This window comes from Pantherophis guttatus, chromosome 4, assembly GCF_059756535.1.
Source record: "Pantherophis guttatus breed Tessera chromosome 4, ASM5975653v1, whole genome shotgun sequence".
Taxonomy (NCBI): domain Eukaryota; kingdom Metazoa; phylum Chordata; class Lepidosauria; order Squamata; family Colubridae; genus Pantherophis; species Pantherophis guttatus.
In genome coordinates this window covers 1,646,791-1,667,668 of record NC_142066.1, presented here as the reverse complement: position 1 = coordinate 1,667,668, position 20,878 = coordinate 1,646,791, and the positions used below count along the sequence as shown (strand labels likewise).

The 20,878-nt window shown below is 51.1% G+C and overlaps 1 protein-coding gene across 1 annotated transcript; it reads right to left on the bottom strand.

The window, feature by feature from the left end:
- Positions 1-691: 691 nt before the first annotated feature.
- On the bottom strand, positions 692-11,889 carry YBX2 (Y-box binding protein 2). Its single transcript, XM_060685232.2, has 10 exons — positions 11,692-11,889; positions 8,438-8,501; positions 6,931-6,964; positions 5,701-5,790; positions 5,309-5,605; positions 4,974-5,086; positions 2,994-3,168; positions 1,982-2,161; positions 1,684-1,776; positions 692-843 (listed from the first exon to the last, which is right to left on the bottom strand). Exons 1-9 carry the CDS (start codon positions 11,846-11,848, stop codon positions 1,726-1,728), a joined length of 1,161 nt encoding a protein of 386 aa, XP_060541215.1. The 5' UTR covers positions 11,849-11,889; the 3' UTR covers positions 692-843; positions 1,684-1,725.
- Between the last annotated feature and the right edge of the window lie 8,989 nt (positions 11,890-20,878).

The window sequence follows — 20,878 nt, the reverse complement described above, 5'->3', positions numbered from 1 at the left end:
CAAGCAGTTCCACTGACTGTCAAGCTCGGGCAAAGGGGAGCAAAGCTCAAACCACTTGGCAGGCGGATCAAATTAGGTGGTTTGTGAGTTCTAGTCCCACCTTAAACATGGAAAGCCGGTTGGGTGATTTTGGGACCAACAATCTCCCGAAATTCCCAAAGTGCTGGGCTCCCTTGTTCTCCCTTTCCCAGGGCGGAGAGAAAAAGTGACTGGCCCGAGATTTGATTCTGTGCGTAAGGCAGGACTCGAACTCACATCCTCCCAGTTTCCAAGCCCAGATTTTGGCAGCTTTTTAAGAGCAAAGGATGGTGACGAAAACCAAAATACCTTTTTGACTTTGTTGACGGGGAAAAAGAAGGGACGCACTGAAACTCTGTGCAAATTTTTTTTTTCTTTTTTTACTGACGCCCAAACTGCACACAATAGTTTACACACACGGGGTGGTCCTTCAAACAATTGAGGGGGGGTGGGAGGAAGGAAAAAAAATTAACTCAAGATTCAGAAACTGCCAGTTTTTCTCTTCTTTTTTTCTTCTTTTCCTCTTTTAAACTGGCAAAGTTGTGGAAGGAGGCGGGCAAACGCCCCTCTGAAGTTTTCTTCTTCTTCTTTTTATTTTTTAAAGCAAAAGTGACTTTTCCTTTCTTTCTGGTCAAAAGTCGCGCCCCCCCACCCCCACCCCGGCCTGGTCAGGTTTATTCTTCTTTTTTCTTTTCTTTCTTTCTTTCTTTTCTTTTTTTTAACATTTTAGAACTTCAACAGCAGCAAAGAGGGTTATTTGGTGAAGTTTGGGGTCTCTTCAAGTGCAGGATGAGGTAACTTGGGTTGGAGGCACATTCTGGACACCTGGCAAGGGAAGGAGAAAGGTTCAATCAGATGCCGGTTTGAGGTTTGTGGGGAGCAGAAGAAAGAGACACAAAAACCCCCGAGGGAACCCTGAAAACTGAGGCATGCAAACTTCAATCTCGACACCGATAAAAGAGCCTGTTTGCTAAGAATTGAATTGTCCTTCGGGCTTGGAGCTGGGCTGTTTTCTTGCAGCACTGATGATGTAACTTAGTTTGGGTAACAAAACGTCTTGCAACTTAGGGAGCACTCAGGGAGTGGGGTGGGGTTGGACTAGATGACCTACAAGATCCCTTATAGCTCTGTTCATCTGTAAGCACACCAAGGACCTCTTAAATGTGAATTTTCAGCTGGAGAAGCAAGACCTCCCCCCTTGGCAAAATAAAAATAAAAATAAAAATTGGCCGAGCCAGAGAGACTAGGAAATAACAACTTATTAAGCAGCTTCCCAAGAAGCTCCGATGGGTTTGCAGGAAGTCAGGATAGCTGAGGGAAAACTCCAAATTTTTTTCTCCCTCCCAACAAATCTCGGTGCATTTGAGAGGTACCTAGCATAAGGAAGCACTCGGGAAGAGAGGGAGAAATCTGCAAATTTCTCTTTGCAAAACTTTTTGTTTGCGTTCAAGAGATCCGGCGGGTTTCAACCCCCCCAATTTATCAACGTTTGAAAGTAAAAACGAAACGAGGTTAAATTCAAGGCTCGGAGGGGCAATGGAGGGTTTAGCAGCTTGCAAAATCCATCCGGTCTTCCGTTTTTCGCCCAGCCCGCTGTGAAAACAAAACCCGAGTTTGAATCCACCGCTTGACCCAACAAACCGTAAAAAAGAAGAAGCCCCTTACCAGATCACAGCTCTTGGCATCCCCTCGGTGTGTGCAGGCTCTTCATGCCAGTAAAGCAGGGGCAAGCTCTCCTCCCGGCTCAGGTGTTGAAATCTGGATTTTTTTAAAAAAAAAAAGGCAAACAGGTTGCAAAATCTGCCCACCAGGGACTTGGAACTGATGAAGATGTGGCTCGAGAGTGACCCCCGGTGGCCTGTAAAGGCATTGCGGGGCCCTTTCCAGCTCATGAATCCTGGGGAGAAGCTGGATGTGGGGGGGTTAACCAGGGGGTCCAAGGCCTCCCCCCACCCTTGCTTACATCCACAAGCTGTTGCTGGATTTCCGGCAGTGGCTGGGTGGGACTTTCCTGGGCTGGGGAAGCCGGCTTGCTGGCTTCGACCACAGGGTCTTGGGTCATCACAGGAGTGCTGGCAGCTGGGGTGTCTCCCCCGGCAGCTGCGGAGCTGGGAGCCGGCTGCTCCTTAGTATTGGTGGTTGCCTAGGACAGAAAGAAGGGACAAGGTTTGCCAGATTGCGTGGGAAGGGGAGGCGTGGAGAGACCAGCACAGAGCACGATCCGGTCAGTTTCTGGCACCTCTACAGATCCAGGAAGACTTCCCCCCCCCCTCGTTTCTCCTTCTTTGTCGATTGAGCGAAGATAACCTGGGACGTTAAAAACATTATTTCTGCAGCCATTGAAGCATCAGAAAAAGAAGACACAGATTAACTATAAATTAGTAGAAGGCAAATGGCAAAGACAAAAATGGAAGGGGAGTTCCGGGGTTGTGTGCCCCACCATCCCAAATTCCAACTTGACATCAAAGTTTGCCGTCACTAAGTAGCAGCGTCCCATTTTTTTTCCCCCTTCTCATTTACAAAACTGTTTTTAACGACAGTCGCCGGGTCCCAATTGCCGTTGTTAAACAAGGACGAGACCTGTACCGCTACGGGAAGCAAAAGAGAATTTAAAGCATATCGAAAGAAAAGCAGACTTTTTTTTTTTAAATGCTTTTCTATCCGTCCTTCCTCGCCAGGGACGCCCGTCGATTCTCCCAAGAAGGTAAATCGGGGATCCTTAGGATACCCCTATAATTTGGGGAGGGGTTTTCCCAGAGCCATTCTGGAAAAAAAAACAAAAGACAACAGCGAAGATTGCTGCTTGAACTTGGCATTGTCTTCCTCGCTTGAACTCAGGAGAAAATAAAAAAGGATTCAAAATCAAAAATCAATTGGGCTGGTAAAGGATTTTGATGCAATTCCTCTTCCTCCTGCCCCCCCCCATCATCATCATCCCCTGCCCGTCCCACCCCCCCAATTTCTCTGCCCCTCACCTCAGTTGCCGTCTGGCGAGCCGAAGCCGTCTGCTGGCGTCGGCGCTGGAAGTAAGGCCGGTTGCGCTGCCGTTGAGGCTCGGGACGGATCCCGTCCGCTGGGGCTTGGGCTGCTTTTGTCTCGCCGTCTCCTCCCTCCGTGGTGGGCTGCTGCGGAGGACGGGGGCGAAAAGGTCTGGGCAGGACACAGAGGGGTGGGTGAGTGGGTGGGCGAATTAACTCGCAGCCTTCTTCCCCCCCCCCCTGGGAGGGAAGAGACGGCTCCCCAAAGAACTGGGAGCAGAATCACAATAGAGCTGGGACCTTGGAGGTCATCTAGTCCAGCCCCCCCGCTGCTCAAGCAGGAGACCCCTATACCATTTCAGACACTCTCTTCTTAAAAACCTCCAGGGATGGAGCACCCACAATTTCTGGTGGCAAGCAGTTCCACTGGCAAACTGTCCTCACCGTTAGGAAGTTTCTCCCTAATTCCAGGTTGCTTCTCTCCTTGGTTAGTTTCCATGTCCTGCCTTCTGAATAAGCTTTCCGCATAGTATAATAAGTATAATATAATATAATATACTTATTATGCTATAAAATACTATGTGGAAAGATTATTCTATTATACTAGGTTATAGTCAGCATATTAGAGTATAATATACTTATTATACTATGTGGAAATATTATAATATAAAATATATTAGAATATACTTATAAGTATATTCTATTATAATAATATACTTATATTATTATTATTATTATTATTATTATTATTATTATTATGCTATTTATTATGCTTATTATTATGCTATTTAGTATACTGTCTCAGAGAGTGGGCGGCATAGAAATATGACATAATAATAATAATAATAATAATAATAATAATAATAATAATAATAATATTACCTAGTATAATAAGTGATAAACCATGCCAGCTTTGCTGGGCCCCTGCAGGAATTGCCCAACGCAATTCGACAATCTTGCTAAATAGAATCAGAATTCTTTATTGGCCAAGCGTGACTGGCTACACAAGGAATCTGTCTCTTAAACTTTCAGTTTACATATAAGCAACATATATGTGATTAAACCGTGATCATGATCCTAAAGTACACATCATCATCAATCATAAGATACCAACATACATGTAACACTAACTAAAGATAGGGCACCTGGAGGGAGGCAAGAAAGCACTGCGGTTTGTAAAAAAAAAATAATAATAATAATTAGGGTGCAAGATATAATCTAAACGTTTAGCAGTGTTACTCATCTGAAAATGAGTAGATGAAGATGAAAATGGAGGGACTTCCCCAGCCAGCAAAAGGTTTACCAAAATTCAGCCTGGCTAAGACAAAATCAAATGTGACTATCGCGTGTTTTTGATCGGGTAACTTTCTTAATAGACGGTGGGAATGCAGTAGACGTAATATATCTTGATATATTCTCTCTCTACTATATTATATCTCAGCAAAGCGAAGAAAATAACCCGTGACAAGCTTAAAGGGCTAGAAGCATGACAATTAAATGGCAAACTGAGATAAATAGAGTTAGCCGGCATGACAATTAAATGGGGAACTGATACGCCGGGTGGGGATTCTGGGAGTTGAAGTCCACCCGTCGGGGAGTTGCCCAGGTGGAGAAAATTACTTTAGCAAATTAGTTTCTTAGGATAGAAATTATTCTGCTGAAAGTCGCTTGATTACAGGAGAAACCTTCTAAATTCTGTTTGCGCCATTCCTTGCGCAAACCAACATTGGCGAGGCTTTCCCCATGGCTGGGAATCCTGGCTTGTTCCAATCGACCCACCTGGTCAGCAAGGCCAGCCATTTTTCCTCTCCCACCCTAAACCCTGAATGATGGTTTCCTGACTATTGCTTATAATAATCCTGCCCCCCCCAACCAATGTGGGCAAATGACGTGTGCCAAGGCAGCCTCGTCTTAACCAGGGGAAGGGCTAGCTTGGAACCTGGTTAGCGGTGTGTCGGTGTGTGTAGAAAGACTTGCCTGCGGTATCTGGGACGGAATCGAGGTGCCGGGGCTCTCTCACCCGCCTGGATCTGCTGAGGCTGGTCTCCTTCAGGCTGGGTAGCATCTTTGGGGTCCGTGCTGTCAGAGCCCTAGGAAGGAAGAGCAAGATGAGGAGTGAGAAGGGACCTCCTAGAGATCATCTAGTCCACCCCTGCTCAAGCAGGACTGCTCATTCCAGACAGAATAATAACGGAAGAACAATGTCAGAAAGGGACCTCGGAGGTCTTCTAGTCCAACCCCTGTGTTCAACCCTATAACCATTCCAGATGGAGTCTCATGGTGGCAACGGGCTCTGTGGCCCCCAGACTCACTTCCACGGTCTGGGCCTGCTGAGGCTGCTGGGCCTGAGCCCGAGGCCCCCTCACGAATCTCCGCCGGAAGAAAAATGGCGGGGGGCGCCTCCTGCGTGGGCGCTGCTGTACCGCCTCGTCCACTCTCTCCCCCTCGCTGACCGTCTCGGCGCCCCCCTCGGGCCGGGCAGCATCTGGGGGCAGCTGGGTCTGCCGGGGACGGGGGATAAACCGGCGGAAGCGACGGCGGTTGGGGGCATAGCGGCTGCCTTTCACGGGAACCCCGCCAGGGCCGGTGACGTTGGCCGCTTCGGCCCCCTACGGAAGACAAAAAAAAAGGGGGGGAGAGGAGTCAGTCGCAGACGGGGGGGACCCCAACTCGGTTCCGGTGAAGCAACACCGCACGGCCGCACCTTCTCGCCTTCCACCACATCGAACTCCACCGTTTCTCCATCTCCAACACTTCGCAGGAATTTACGAGGATTGTTTCTCTTGATCGCCGTCTAAGGAAAAAAGCCGAGAGGAAAAAAAAAGCGAGTGAGCTTTGGGGGCAGAAAGATGGAAGGGAGATCACAGGCCATGGGCATCTTGGAAGACTTGTGGACTTCAACTCCCAGAATCCCCCCTGCCATCTCTCTTTTTTTCTCCCCCCATTGCTGAAGTCAAGTTATATTACGTTCACCGCATACCCACCGTCTATTAAGAAAGTTACCCGATTTAAAAAAAAAACCCACGATAAAGGAGTTTAGCCACATTTCTACCAGCTGTGCTTGCTGGAGAATTCTGGGAGTTGAAGTCCACAGCTTTTAAAGAGGCCAAGGTTGGACACCTGTAATTTACCTGGTGCTAAGTTTCCAAGCACGCAGGTGTGCACGAGTCAGCCGTGTCTGTGTTTTGAAGCAAACCCCCCCCCCAAAACTTGGCACCCATTCTACCGATATTTATCTAACCAATTAAAATAATCCCACTGTTTGTGGGCAGGTTACAATTTGTTGTAAAGCAATTAATACAAATTATAGTGACAAATAACATAATAATTGAGGATTTGCTAAAAAGAATAACGAAGGACGCCTAAAGCAAGCGTGCAATTAATTAAAAGAGGAAGTTTGTTACTAGCCTGGGGGAGATTAAGGCTATCAGGGAATCCCAGGGAAGACCGGCTAAATTGTGCCAAATTGGTGCCGCTGGTTGAAAGGAGCGATGTATTATCGGGGCTGGTTTATGGGGATGCCACAGAGAGCCCCCCCCACCTCGAAATTCTCATAAATTTCATTTTTTGTCCTCCGATCCTAGCTTTGAAAAGTTTAGCTGGGCTTTTTAATTGAAAAACAGGAGCCAAAAAAAAAGGCAAAATTAATCTAAATTCGGTGGCCCAATCTAAAGGATGTTAGTTTATCTAGCAAGGATCAGCTGCTGTTGCTACAGGAAGAAATCCCTCCCCCCCTGCCCCCCCCAAGTTTTAACACCAACAATTTCTCACAATTTCCACGGAGGAACAAATCTAATGCTTCCTTTGCCGGCTCAAACTTACTACAAGGAGCAAAGGCAGCAACGGCCAAGGTGAAAGCTGAAGGGTGCAATAACAGAGGGGGAAAAAAGGGAAATTAAAAAGGAATTTAACTTACACAATGCTCACTTCTTACCTGGTGCACAAACACATCCTCTTTGGTATCATTCCTGCAAAAGGGGGAGCAAGATTAAGGAAAGGAAAAATAAACATAAACCTTGGAAATCCTTTAATCCTTCGGGCAAACTACTGTTTGCGCTGAATCAGAGTTAAAAATTACGAGGGGAAATTGAGAGCGTTAAGGAGACCCATCTCCAAATTCTCGTTCAGTTGTGCTTTAAAAAAAAAAAACTCAGGAAACGTGGTTTGGGTTGGAAACCAGCATCCCAAAGATGTCAGTTTGTTTGCCCAGAAGTTTAGCAAGCCAACTGATTAAAGGAATGAAGGTCACCCATAAACTTGGTTTATCTCCCTTTTCAAAGGGGACGGGCATCCAATTAGCCTTTGTCCCTAAACTGATTATATATATATATATATATTGCAACTTAATGCTTCTTGGGCACAAGAAGAGCCCAGCGTGAAGTTTTAAAGCTTCAAAGCCGCAAAAGGAGAAAAAGTCCCTTTATTTCCAAGTGGAGTTTTAACCAGGGAGGAGTGCCAAATAAAAGATGCCAGCCGACAGAAAGATAACAGAGAATATTTGTGGCTCCGGGTCGGACTCGGGGGCTCCTCGGCGCTCTCTGAGCTTGGCGGTTTTTCTTGCAGCCTTTTCGTGACCCAACTAAGGAACATCATCTGTGTAGAAGGGACTGTATATAAAAAGGGGCAAACCCCACTCCCTTCTAGCATGGATGACGTACCCTAGTTGGGTCACGAAAAGTCTGCAAAAAAAAACAACACCCCAAACTCAGAGAGCACCAAGGACCCCACGGAAAGAGAGATCTTCTCGGGGACTTTGCTGGAAAAGCCAATTCCCATCAGCCTCGTCCGAAACGCCCCGGCCCCGACAACCCATGGGGCACCGCACATCCCCCTAAGCACGCAGAGAGCAGCCCAAGGGGGCACCTGGGTACAAGGACAGACTTCCCAGATAAGGCAGTCCAGCTATGCCAACTTGGCTCGGGCTACTTGTTTGCTCAGGCCACTCCGGCAAACATCGGTCTCAACAAGGCAGCCCAGATTTATTTTTTTTATTTTTTTTTAAAAAAACACACCAACAGAAAAAAAAAGCCGCCAGATTTGCCAGGTAATCTTTGGTCTTCTGAGTCTGTTTCCTTTTTTTTTCTCTCTCTCTCCAAGAGAAGGAAGTTGGCACGGAGCTTCCGAACTAGCTAAAGGGCTGATCTGGGCTTCCGTCAAGCCGTCTTTGAGAGTTAATGTAGGCTTGACCACAAAGTGACCACAATAGGGGTGGAAATGCCAATATTCCGGGGAGGGGGGGGTTGCAGCCCCATCTTGGATTAAACCTGCCCCCCCTCCAAATGTGGAAAGCCAGTCTGTTACAAAACACAACCTCCATGGGGAGAATCTTAGCTAAACATGGCCAACAATTAACAATGATTAAACTGAGTTAAGTGTTGCTTTTTTTTTTTACTTTTCACCTCCCCGATAGCCCAAGGGAGAAGTGTGGGGAGGGGGCTCACCTGTTTATAAATCCATAGCCATTGCGAACGTTGAACCATTTCACCGTGCCCTGCACCTGGGTGGCTGGAAGCCAGGGGGTGGGAGGTGAGGAAGGAAGAAAGAAGACTGGTGACGCTGGCAGAGGGGCACCTTTCTTTGCCGCCCCCTCACTCCCCCCCAGGAAGAGCTGCTGCTTTCAGAGCCCCCCCTCTCTCTCTTTCCCCCCCCTCCACTCCACAAGGCCACCTAGAGCCCATCATCCTGGTCAAGGACGCCAGTTGTGCTGGGGGTGAGTGGGGGGGGGTTTGACATCCTGGCTACTTGGAAGGTGGGGGAATTTTAGCAGCCTCCGGGGAGAAGGACCACCTACTCATTATGGGCGACCCCACCCCGGCTGGGGAGACTGGAAGAAAGACCCCCGGGGTTCAGTTTCCAGCGGGGCTGGGGGGGGGCTGCTGGCACAAGCGGGACCCCCGCCGTCCCTCCTTCCCCCACTCCCCACAAGCAGACCCCCCCCCGGAGTCTTCCTCTCCGCCAGCAAAGCGGAGCCGTGGTAGGCAGAAAGGACGCCCCCTCCCCAAATAGGTGAAAGCACTCGCGCTTGCTCCGGGGATCCATCATGCCCAGCCGCGCAGTCCCGAAGTCAGCGGAGTTCTCCCTCTGGGCCTTGAGAAAGCCCCCCCTCTTCCCGCGAGCTTGGGAATGGGAATTGTAGTCCCGCCGACCACCCCCCAGTTCCCCCACCACCACCACCAGTCGGGAAAAGCCCAAGAGAAACCCATCGTGCCCAGCCACGGAGTCCCGAAGACAGCGGCGATCCCCGGCTGTCATAAAACCCACCTCTCCAGCGAGCCTGGGGATGGGAACTGTAGTCCCGCGTCGCCCCCCCGCCCCACCCTCCAGTCGGGAAAAGACACCGCGAGCCATCACGCCCAGCCGCCAGAAAGGTCACCTCCCGCGACACTGGATGATGGGACCTGTAGTGCTGCGCCACGGCAGCCTACGTGAGGGTCTCCCGCGCCGCCCCCCGCCCCGGAAAAGCCACCGCGACCCATCACGTCCAGCCACGGAGTCCCGAAGACAGCGGCGTTCCCTGGCTGCCATAAAACCCACCTCTCCAGCGAGCCTGGGGATGGGAATTGTAGTCCCGCGCCGCCCTCCCACTCCGAAAACCCCAGAGAAACCCATCCTGCCCAGCCGCGGCATCTCTCGGCAGCCAGAAAGCCCACCTCCCGCGACTCTGGATGATGGGAACTTTAGTCCCGCGTCCCCACCCACATTCTAGTCGGGAAAACTGGAGAAACCTATCTTGCCCAGCCTCCAGAAAGCCCACCTCCCGCGACTCTGGATGATGGAACCTGTAGTCCCCCTCGTCTTCTCCCTACACACTCAAGTCGGGAGGACCCCCCCCCCGAGAAACCCATCCTTCCCAGCCGCCAGAAAGGTCACCTCCCGCGACTCTGGATGATGGAACCTGTAGCCCCGCGGCCCGTGCCCCCACCCACATTTTAGTCGGGAAAACTGGAGAAACCCATCCTGCCCAGCCGCAGAGTCCCCCAGCCGCCAGAAAGCCCACCTTCCCACGACTTTGGATGATGGAACCCGTAGTTGCCCCTTCCCCCCCCCTTCCCCGCCCCTCAGAAACACTCAAGTCGGGGGAAAAGAAACCCCCACCCCCACCCCCGGAGAAACCCATCCTGCCCAGCGGCCAGAGAAAGCCCCACCTCCTGCGACTCTGGATGATGGAACCTGTAGTCCCCCTTTTCCCCCTCCCTCTCCCCCACACAAACACTCAAGTCGGGGGAAAAGAAAAGCCCCCCTTCGCGGAGAAAGCCTCACCTCCCGCGACTCTGGATGATGGAACCTGTAGTCCCCCTTTTCCCCTTCCCTCTCTCCCACACAAACACTCAAGTCGGGGGAAAAGAAAACCCACCCATTCGCGGAGAAACCCATCCTCCCCAGCGGCCAGAATAAGGCCACCTCTCACGACTCTGGATGATGGAACCTGTAGTCCCCCTCGTCCCTTCCCTACAGACTCAAGTCGGGGGGAACCCCCACCCCCCGCCCCGGAGAAACCCATCCTGTCCAGCGGCCAGAGAAAGCCCCCCTCCCGCGACTCTGGATGATGGGACTTGTAGTCCCCCTTTTCCCCCTCCCTCTCCCCCACACAAACGCTCAAGTCGGGGGAAAAGATGATGGAACCTGTGGTTCCCTTTTCCCCCTCCCCACACACAAACACTCAAGTCGGGGGAAAAGAAACCCATCCTGCCCAGCGGCCAGAGAAAGTCCACCTCCCACGACTCTGGATGATGGAACCTGTAGTCCCCCCTCGTCCCCTCCCTGCACACTCAAATCGGGGGAAAAGAACCCCCTACCCCCCACTCCTGGAGAAGCTGTCCAGCGGTCAGAGAAAGCCCGCTCCGGATGATGGGACTTGTAGTCCCCCTTTTCCCCCTCCCTCTCCCCGACACAAACACTGAAGTCGGGGGAAAAGAAAAGCCTCCCCCCACCTTCGCGGAGAAACCCATCCTGCCCAGCGGCCAGAGAAAGCCTCACCTCCCACGACTCTGGATGATAGAACCTGTAGTCCCCTTTTCCCCCTCCCCACACACACACACTCAAGTCGGGGGAAAAGAAACCCATCCTGCCCAGCGGCCAGAGAAAGCCTCACCTCCGGCAACTCTGGATGATGGAACCTGTAGTTCCCCCCTCGTCCCCTCCCTACACACTCAAGTCGGGGGGAGAAAGAAACCCCCCCCCCCAATTCCTGGAGAAACCCATCCTGCCCAGCGGCCAGAGAAAGCCTCACCTCCCACGACTCTGGATGATGGAACCTGTAGTCCCCTTTTCCCCCTCCCCACACACACACACTCAAGTCGGGGGAAAAGAAACCCATCCTGCCCAGCGGCCAGAGAAAGCCCACCTCCGGCAACTCTGGATGATGGAACCTGTAGTTCCCCCCTCGTCCCCTCCCTACACACTCAAGTCGGGGGGAGAAAGAAACCCCCCCCCCCCAATTCCTGGAGAAACCCATCCTGCCCAGCGGCCAGAGAAAGCCTCACCTCCCGCGACTCTGGATGATGGAACCTGTAGTCCCCCCCCCTACACACTCAAGTCGGGGGGGGGGAAAGAACCCCCCCAACCCCCCCAACCCCCAATTCCTGGAGAAGCCCATGCTGCCCAGCGCTCCGGATGATGGGTCTTGTAGTGGCCGGGCCCCTCCCCCCCAGGGCCGGCGGCGGCAACGGCTCCTCCCGCGGCCCCGCCCCCTCACCTAGGACGCGCTTGGCCGCCTGGCTCCGAGCCCCCAAGGCTCCCGCGGGCGCCGCCGCCGCCGCCGCCGCCGCTTTGGCCCCTCCGGCCGCGGGCTCCCCCGCGGGACTCTCCCCGGTGGCGGGAAGGGCTCCGCCGCTCTCCGCTTCGCTCAGCATCCCGGTGCCGCCGCCGCTGCCGCCGCTGCCCGTTGGTGCCGCCGCCGCCGCCGCCTCCGCCGCTGCTCCGGCCTCGTGCCCGGGGACACACCCTCGCTCCTCGCGGCGCCCACGCCCAATCAGCAACGGCCGCTCCGCCCGGCCCCTCGCCCACGCGCGCCCCCGCCAATCAGCTCCCGCCGCCGCCTACCGGCCGCTCCCTTGGCTTTTATGCCCCGCCCGGACACGCCCCCCGCGGCCCCCATTGGCCCGGCACCCCGCTCAGGTGTGCGGGGGGGGAAAGGGAGGGGGAGGGAGGGAGGGCCGCCCACGTGGGGGAGGAGAGCGCTCGCGCGCCCCGGCTGCGGGTCTCGCCAAACGCTTTTGCAGGTAGGTAGGTAGGTAGGTAGGTAGGGGGGGTGGGGGGGGGCTTGTTTGCTGGGAGACGTTTCGGGACCCGACTAGGGAACAGCATCAGCGTGAGAAGGGAGAGGGGTTGGAGGAGGAGGAGATGGAAGAGGAGGAGGAAGAGGAGGTGGAAGAAGAGGAGGAGGAGGACTGTGGGGTCCCTCAATGCTTTCTGAAGTTGGGGGGTCTTCTGGCGGACGTCTCCGGATCCAACTAGGGAACAGCATCAGTGTGAGAAGGGAGGAGGGTTAAAGGAGGAGGAGGAGGAGGACTGTGGGGTCCCTCAATGCTTTCTGAAGTTGGAGGGTCTTCTGGCGGACGTCTCCGGATCCAACTAGGGAACAGCATCAGTGTGAGAAGGGAGAGGGGTTGGAGGAGGAGGAGGAGGAGAAGGAGCAGGAGGAGGAGGAGGAGAGGACTGTGGGGTCCCTCCGTGCTTTCTGAAGTTGGGGGGGGGGTCTTCTGGCGGACGTCTTCTGGTCCAACTAGGGAACATCATCAGTGTTAGAAGGGAGAGGGGTTAAAGGAGGAGGAGGAGGAGGAGGAGGACTGTGGGGTCCCTCGGTGCTTTCTGAACTTGGAGGGTTCTTCTTGCAGACGTCTTCTGGTCCAACTAGGGAACATCATCAGGGTGAGGAGGGTGAGGAGGAGGAGGAGGAGGAGAACGACGACTATGGTGTCTTTGGTGGTCTCTGAGCCTGGTACTTTTCTTGCAGACGTTTCGTGACCCGACTAGGGAACATCATCAGTGTTTGAAGGGGGTGGGTTGATTTGTAGGTTGGAGTGAGGAGGAGGAAGAGGACTCTGGGGTCCCTTGGTTTTTTTGAAACTTGGGAGGGACTTCTGGCAGGCATCTTCTGGTCCAACTAGGGAACAGCATCAGGGTGAGAAGGGAGAGGGGTTGGAAGAGGAGGAGGAGGAGAAGGAGCAGGAGGAGGAGGAGGAGAGGACTGTGGGGTCCCTCCGTGCTTTCTGAAGTTGGGGGGGGGGGTCTTCTGGCGGACGTCTTCTGGTCCAACTAGGGAACAGCATCAGTGTTAGAAGGGAGAGGGGTTAAAGGAGGAGGAGGAGGAGGAGGAGGACTGTGGGGTCCCTCGGTGCTTTCTGAACTTGGAGGGTTCTTCTTGCAGACGTCTTCTGGTCCAACTAGGGAACATCATCAGTGTGAGGAGGGTGAGGAGGAGGAGGAGGAGGACTGTGGGGTCTTCGGTGGTCTCTGAGCCTGGTAGTTTTCTTGCAGACGTTTCATGACCCAACTAGGGAACACCATCAGTGATGGAAAGGGGTGGGGGGTTGATTTGTAGTTTGGAGGGAGGAGGAGGAGGAGGAGGACTGTGGGGTCCCTCGGTGCTTTCTGAACTTGGGGGGGGAGGGGTCTTCTGGCAGACGTCTCATGACCCACCTAGGGAACCTCATCAGTGCTACAAGAGAGTTAAAGATTTGGGAGGGGGAAGACTTTGGGGGATCCCTGCTGCTCTCTTAAATTAATGGTTTTCTTGCAGACGTCTCATGACCCAACTGGGGAACAACATCAGTGCAGAAACATCCTCATCAACCATCCTAGAGTTTTTCCCCCGCAGGTGCAGGATCCGCTCTCGTCAGCCTGCAAGAAACCCCCCCCCCAAACTCCGAGGGGGCGCCAAGAAGCCCCCAACGCTTCAATCCCGAGGTATGAAATATCCCCTAGGATGACTCGCCTGCCTTTCCTGCTCTTTGCAATGCAGGCGTTTTACGCGCACTTTCCTCCCGGTTGCATCTATTCGCGTGCATACCGGGGGGGGGGGTGGCCTGGGGCGCAGCTGGGCTCGATCGGATGGGATCGCGGGGCGCTTTTGTTTGTTTCCAAAATTGGCGACGGTCGGTGGAGCTCGCTGGGGGGAGGCTGGGAACGGGGTTTAGGGTTAGATCCAGGTTGCAAGCTGCGTTCCCACGACACGGTTGCGTGCAGGTGCAGCGCTTCGCGATCCTCGCCTCCCGGCGTTGCGCGGAAACCCGTCCCGTTTGGGGATTTGGGGATCGGAGGATGTGGGAGGGGGGCGGCCCTGAAACCTGGGTTGACAGACGGGGTGTCCCGTGGAAGCGTCCCGCGTGGAACTCTCCGATTCTCCGTGGGGTTGGAACTTTCCTTCCTTCCTTCCTTCCTTCCTTCCTTCCTTCCTTCCTCCTCTTCCCTCCCTCCCTCCCTCCCTCTCTCTCTCTCTCTCTTTCCTTCCTTCCTTCTTTCCTTCCTTCTCTTCCCTCCCTCCCTCCCTCCCTTTCTTTCTTTCTTTCCTTCCTTCCTTCCTTCTCTTCCCTCCCTCCCCCCTCCCTCTTTCTTTCCTTCTTTCTTCCTTCCTTCCTTCCTTCCTCCTCTTCCCTCCCTCCCTCCCTCCCTCCCTCCCTTTCTTTCTTTCTTTCTTTCTTTCTTTCCTTCCTTCCTTCCTTCCTTCCTTCCTTCCTCCTCTTCCCTCCCTCCTTTTCTTTCCTTCCTTCCTTCATTCTTTCTTTCCTTCCTTCCTTCTTTTCTTCTCTTCCCTCCCTCCCTCCCTCTCTTTCTTCTTTCTTTCTTTCTTTCTTTCTTTCTTTCTTTCTTTCTTTCTTTCTTTCTTCTTTCTTTCTTTCTTTCTTTCTTTCTTTCTTTCTTTCTTCTTTTTCTTCTAAACTTTTGCAGTTTTGCCGGTATGAGACTCGGCCAAACGCTCTTCAGTCAATCCTTCGTGGACTTCGACTTCCGACCGCAATGTTGCTGAGTGAGACGTGGGTTAATTTTTCCCCAGTTTGTGACCGTAGCTTGCCATCGTCGTTAAGTGAATTGCTGCAGCCTGTTAATTTAGTCAAGGGGTCGTTAAACGAACCTGGCTTCCCCGTTGACTGTGCTGGTCAGGAGGTCTTAAAAGGGGATGACGGGACCCCGGGACGTTGCGACGGTCATAAATACAGGTAGCCCTCAATTTACAAACAGAATTGGGCCCCAAATTTCTGTTTTCAGTTTTGCTGCATTGAACAACTCAGGTTTGTTTAAGGAAGCCACATTAGCTGTTCAGTTAGGCACATGGTTGTTAAGTGAATCTGGCTTTGCTTGTCGCAAAAGGGGAATCATGTGACCCGGGATGCTTCAGTGGTCATAAATGTGAGTCAGTTGCCAAGCGATTATCTGACAACGGGGATGCCGTAACGGTCGTAAGTGTGGGAAACGGTTATAAGTCACTGTTTTCAGTACTGTTGTAACTTTGAACGGTCACTAAAAGAACGGTAATAAGTTGTTCATTCTTTCTTTCTTTCTTCTTTCTTTTTCTATCTTCTTCCTTCCTTCCTCCCTTACCATCCTTTCCTTCCTTCCTTTCCTTATTGTCTTTCCTTCCTTCCTACTCCTTTCTTACCATCCTTTCCTTCCTTCCTTTCCTTCCTTCCTCTTACCGTCCCTTCCTTCCTTCCTTCCTTCCTTTCCTTATTGTCTTTCCTTCCTTCCTTCCTTCCTTCCTTCTTTCCTTATTGTCTTTCCTTCCTTCCTACTCCTTTCTTACCATCCTTTCCTTCCTTCCTTCCTCTCTTACCATCCTTTCCTTCCTTCCTTTCCTTCCTTCCTTCCTTCCTTCCTTCCTTCTTTCCTTACTCTCTTACCATCCTTTCCTTCCTTCCTTCCTTTCCTTCCTTCCTTCCTTCCTTCTTTCCTTACTCTCTTACCATCCTTTCCTTCCTTCCTTCCTTCCTTCCTTCCTTCCTTCCTTCCTTCCTTCCTTCCTTCCTTCCTCTCTTACCATCCTTTCCTTCCTTCCTTTCCTTCCTTCCTTCCTTCCTTCTTTCCTTACTCTCTTACCATCCTTTCCTTCCTTCCTTCCTTCCTTCCTTCCTTCCTTCCTTCTTTCCTTATTGTCTTTCCTTCCTTCCTACTCCTTTCTTACCATCCTTTCCTTCCTTCCTTCCTTTCTTACCATCCTTTCCTTCCTTTCTTACCATCCTTTCCTTCCTTCCTTTCCTTCCTTCCTTCCTCTTACCATCCTTTCCTTCCTTCCTTCCTTCTCTTACCGTCCCTTCCTTCCTTCCTTTCTTACCATCCTTTCCTTCTTTCCTTCCTTCCTTCCTTCCTCTCTTACCATTTTTTCCTTCTTTCCTTCCTTCTCATCCTTCCTTCCTACTCCTTTCTTACCATCCTTTCCTTCCTTCCTTCCTCTCTTACCATCCTTTCCTTCCTTCTTTCCTTTCTTCCTCTCCTTCCTTTCTTCCTCTTACCATCCTTTCCTTCCTTCCTTCCTTCTCATCCTTCCTTCCTACTCCTTTCTTACCATCCTTTCCTTCCTTCCTTCCTCTCTTACTGTCCCTTCCTTCCTTCCTTTCTCTCTTACCATCCTTTCCTTCCTTCCTTCTTTCCTTCCTTCCTTCCTTCCTCTCTTACCGTCCCTTCCTTCCTTCCTTTCTCTCTTACCATCTTTTCCTTCCTTCCTTCCTTCCTTCCTTCCTTCCTTCCTTCCTTCCTTCCTTCCTTCCTTCCTTCCTTCCTTCCTTCCTCTCTTACCATCCTTTCCGTCCTTCCTTCCCTGCCTCCTTCCCTTCCTTCATCATTCATTCTTTCATTCATTCATTCTTACTGTGTAGCTGAGGACTAGCGCCTTGCTGCGACTTTTGACCAACTGACATTTGGGATCCCGATCATCATCGGTGTTCATCAGGTTTGGTAGTTTCTACTCGCTTGCTCCTCCCTACCTTCAACTGAGAGCAAACCCTGTGAAAGTCGCCCATATACAATCGCTCAAGGGAACATTTATCAACACCTCTGTGTTGTATGGCTCTTGATTGCACAGGTAGTCCTCGACCTACGACCTCAACGGAGCCCAATATTTTTGTCGCTAAGCGAGACAGGTGCTAAGCGAATTCTGCCTCATTTTACAACCTTTCTTGCCACAGGGGTTAATGGACTCACTGTAGTCGTTAAGTGAATCACGCGGTCGTTAAGCAAATCCGGCTTCCCCATTGACTTTAGGTCGCAAAAGAGGATCACGTGACCCCGGGGACACGGCGACCGTGTCACTTCAGCCGGTCACTAAACGAACGGTTGTAAGTCAAGGACCGCCTGGATTGGAAAATAAACTTCGACCGTCTCTGAGCGAGACGCCTGCCTCAATTCTGAATTTCTGTTTTTTTAAAAGCGAGATGTAATTCTGGCTATAGCGGCAGGAGTGTCCAACCTTGGGGAAAATCTTTTAAGACTTGCGGACTTCAACTCCCAGAATTCCCCGGCGGCTGAGGGATTCTGGGAGTTGAAGTCCCCAAAGCCTCCCTCTCTCCCCCCCCCCTGTAGAAAGCGATTTTGCACTCTGCAATGGGCACACCTGCGGCCATTCCCCCCCCCCTTCCTCCTAAATACAGTCTGATTTTCTACAAATTAAAGGCCCTTCGCTGTAGAAAGGTGGGGAGGAAATGAAAAGAAAAGAGAAAAAAAAATAATAATAAAAGATTTAAAACGCATTTCTTTTTTTTTTCTTTTTTTTTTTCCCTTCCTTCCTTCCCCCCACGGTGTATTGTAATCTCCTTTGAGGTTATTTTGGCTGGGTAAAAGTCCAAGAAACTTATTTGTCTGGATAACCATTAACTTACAAGGGTGCGGTGTTCCCTGAGTAGGGGAAAAAAAATTTAAAAAAATCAGTCGCTGGTCAGTTGGGGACACGAAACTTCCTTAACTCTGGACATCGGAGTTCAAAAATGGCTTGTTTTTACCCCATTCAGACATTCAAACTTGGATTTTTTTCATGGTTGGCGTAGCTTTGAAACCCTTTCCTGGCCGTTTTAAACTCCCTTTCAGTTACAAAAATGGGTCTTGCTTCTGACCAACAGGTAGTCCTCGACTTACGACCGCGGCGGAGCCCAACTGTCGCTAAACGGGGCGGTCGTTCAGTGAGCGTGGCCCCCGTTTTACAAGTCTTTCCTGCCATCGTCGTGCAGGGAATCGCTGCCATTATTAAGGGCGTAACGAGAGTCGTTAGGTGGATTTGTGACATCCCTTGCCCGTGTTTGTTAAGTGAGTCACACAGTTGTTAAGTGAGTCACATGGTTGTTAAGTGAGTCACATGGTTGTTAAGTGAATCGGGCTCTCCCCTTGCTGGTCAGATGGCCGCAAAAGCGGATCACACATGGCCCCGGGAACGTTAAGCCATCATAAATATCACTGGAAGCTTTCAAGAAGAGATTGGACTGCCATTTGTCAGAAATGGGGTAGGGTCTCCCGCATGGGCAGGGGGTTGGACTAGATGACCTGCAAGGTCCCTTCCGACTCTGTTAATCTGTTACTGAGCCAGTTGCCAAGTGTCCAAATTTTGACGAGATGGACACGGGGATGGCTGCAATGGTCGTAAGTGTGAAAAAAAAGGTCGTAAGTGTGAAAAAAGGTCGTAAGTCACATTTTCCGTGCTTTGAACCGTCACTAAACAAACTATCGTGAGTCAACCTGTCATTATGTTAAACGGCCTCCCATCTAATGGTCTGCCCATCATCCACAGCCAGCCAGATTCTATTAACATCATCATCCACAGCTGGAATTCTATTCACCTCTGTTCACCACTGTTAACCACGTTAATAGAACTCCCATCTTCTGGCTGGCTGTGGATGATGGTTCTAAAGTGCTCCTGGAGGGGTGTGTATCCTTCGAGGGGAGGCTCCTAATGGTGGATGATGGAGCTGGAAGGGACCCTGGAGGTCTTCTAGTCCAGCCCCCTGCTCAAACAGGAGACCCCATGCTGTTTCGGGCCAACGGCTGACATGAATTAATAACAATTGTTATTATATTTTATATTATAACTACACTACAAGGCTGGTTTTTTTTTTCTTTTTTTAGAGTCACACGCCTCTCCTCTCCTCCACACACCACAACTATGAGTTGTACGGTAGTAGTAGCCTCGGTGGGACCCCCAGCAAGTCAGGGAAATTTTAAGAGTTACCGTAAATTGCACCCAAGAAGTGCTGGAATCTGGTAGTTTGTCTGATTTTTTTTTTTTTTTGGCTTCCATCCCCAGAGGCTTTGATCTTGTAGTAGGAGGCGCTACGCAGAGGAAAAGGTTGAGAGTAAAGTTTGTGTACCTGGGAGGGGAAGGCAGGCTGTTGGGTTGCAGATATAAGTGGTTTTTTTTTTTTTAACTCCTAGGTTGCTTTGCTGTTCCGCTTTGGAGAGGCTGCGTGCAAGTTGTTTGGTAAAGGAGTTTGTTTCTACTACGGTTTGGAGAATTAAACTGTAGCAACAGATGTGCTGGTGCAGTTTCGGTTCTGTGAATTGTGTAGATCTGTTCTCGGTTGCATTAAAAGGCGGGGAAGGGGGCTCAGCCAAGAGCTGAGGAGGGGATGCAACCCACCCAGTTCAGATGCAACAGTAAGGAACCCTCCGTCCTCCTCCTCCTCCTCCCTCTCTCCTTGCTCCTTCTCCTCCATCAATCCACAAACCCCCCTCCCTTCTAGCACTGATGAGGTTAGCTAGTTGGGTCGTGAAACATCTGCAAGAAAACAAGCAAGCTGAAGGACCCCATACTACTACTACTACTACTACTTCCTCCTCCTCCTCCTCCCTTCTAGCATTGATGATATTCCCTAGTTGGGTCATGAAAAGTCTGCAAGAAAACCACCCAGCTCCCACAGTACTACTACTACTACTACTACTACTACTACTACTACTACTACTTCTTCTTCTTCTTCTTCTTCTTCTTCTTCTTCTTCTTCCTCTTCTTCTTTCTTCTTCTTCTTTCTTCTTTTTCTTCTTCCTCCTCTTCTTCTTCTCCTCCTCCTCCTCCTCTCTTCCTCAGTACTACTACTACTTCTCCTCCTCCTCCTCCTCACTACTACTACTGAGTTCCCACAGTACTACTACTTCTCCTCCTCCTCCTCCTTCTTCCTCCTCTTTTCTCCTCCTCAGTATTACTACTGAGCTCCCACAGTACTACTACTACTTCTCCTCCTCCTCCTCTTCTTTTCTCCTTCTCAGTACTACTACTGAGCTCCCACAGTACTACTACTACTACTACTTCTTCTTCTTTTCCTCCTTCCTCCTCCTCCTCCTCCTCCTCTTTTCTCCTCCTCAGTACTACTACTGAGCTCCCACAGTAGTTCTTCCTCCTCCTCCTCCTCCTCCTCCTCCTCCTCCTCCTCCTCCTCCTCCTCCTCTTCTTCTTCTTCTTCTTCTTCTTCTTCTTCTTCTTCTTCTTCTTTGTCTCCTCCTCCTCCTCCTCCTCTCCTCCTCCTCCTCCTCCTCCTCCCTTCCAGCTCTGGATCTATGATTCTATTACAATCAGCGCAATGGCTTCCCTTCAGAAGTTCTGGGGACCCCGATGGATGGAAGTTTTCAAGAAAAAGACTAGACAGCCATTTAGGTCTCCTGGCTTGGCCTGGGGTGGACTAGAGGACCTCCGAAGTTCCTTTCCAGTCCGATCGTTCTATGTTCTACATCCAATGCAACGTCTTTTAAAAAAAAAAGCCAGCTGGCTGGGGAGTTCTGGGAATTGAAGTCCTCCACCCATCTTCCAGTAGCCAAGGTTGGCAAACCGTGGTTTACAGGATTACATCACTGGTTGAGCCACAGACATCCAGAAATCCAGTATTTCTCGTTACACCAAGCAGCTTTCTGGTTGTTTGTTTTTTTTTTTAAAATCCTGGCTGACTAAACCAGGATGAGAATAGAATCCAAGGTTG

Excerpts from the sequence above, each read along its gene's own strand:
- YBX2 (XM_060685232.2), bottom strand. The coding sequence starts at position 11,848 with ATGCTGAGCGAAGCGGAGAGCGGCGGAGCCCTTCCCGCCACCGGGGAG. Across the intron at positions 5,606-5,700 it reads ATGTGGTGGAAGGCGAGAAG|GGGGCCGAAGCGGCCAACGT; the intron begins GTGCGGCCGTGC and ends TGTCTTCCGTAG. Across the intron at positions 3,169-4,973 it reads TTCCGTCCCAGATACCGCAG|ACCTTTTCGCCCCCGTCCTC; the intron begins GCAAGTCTTTCT and ends TGTCCTGCCCAG.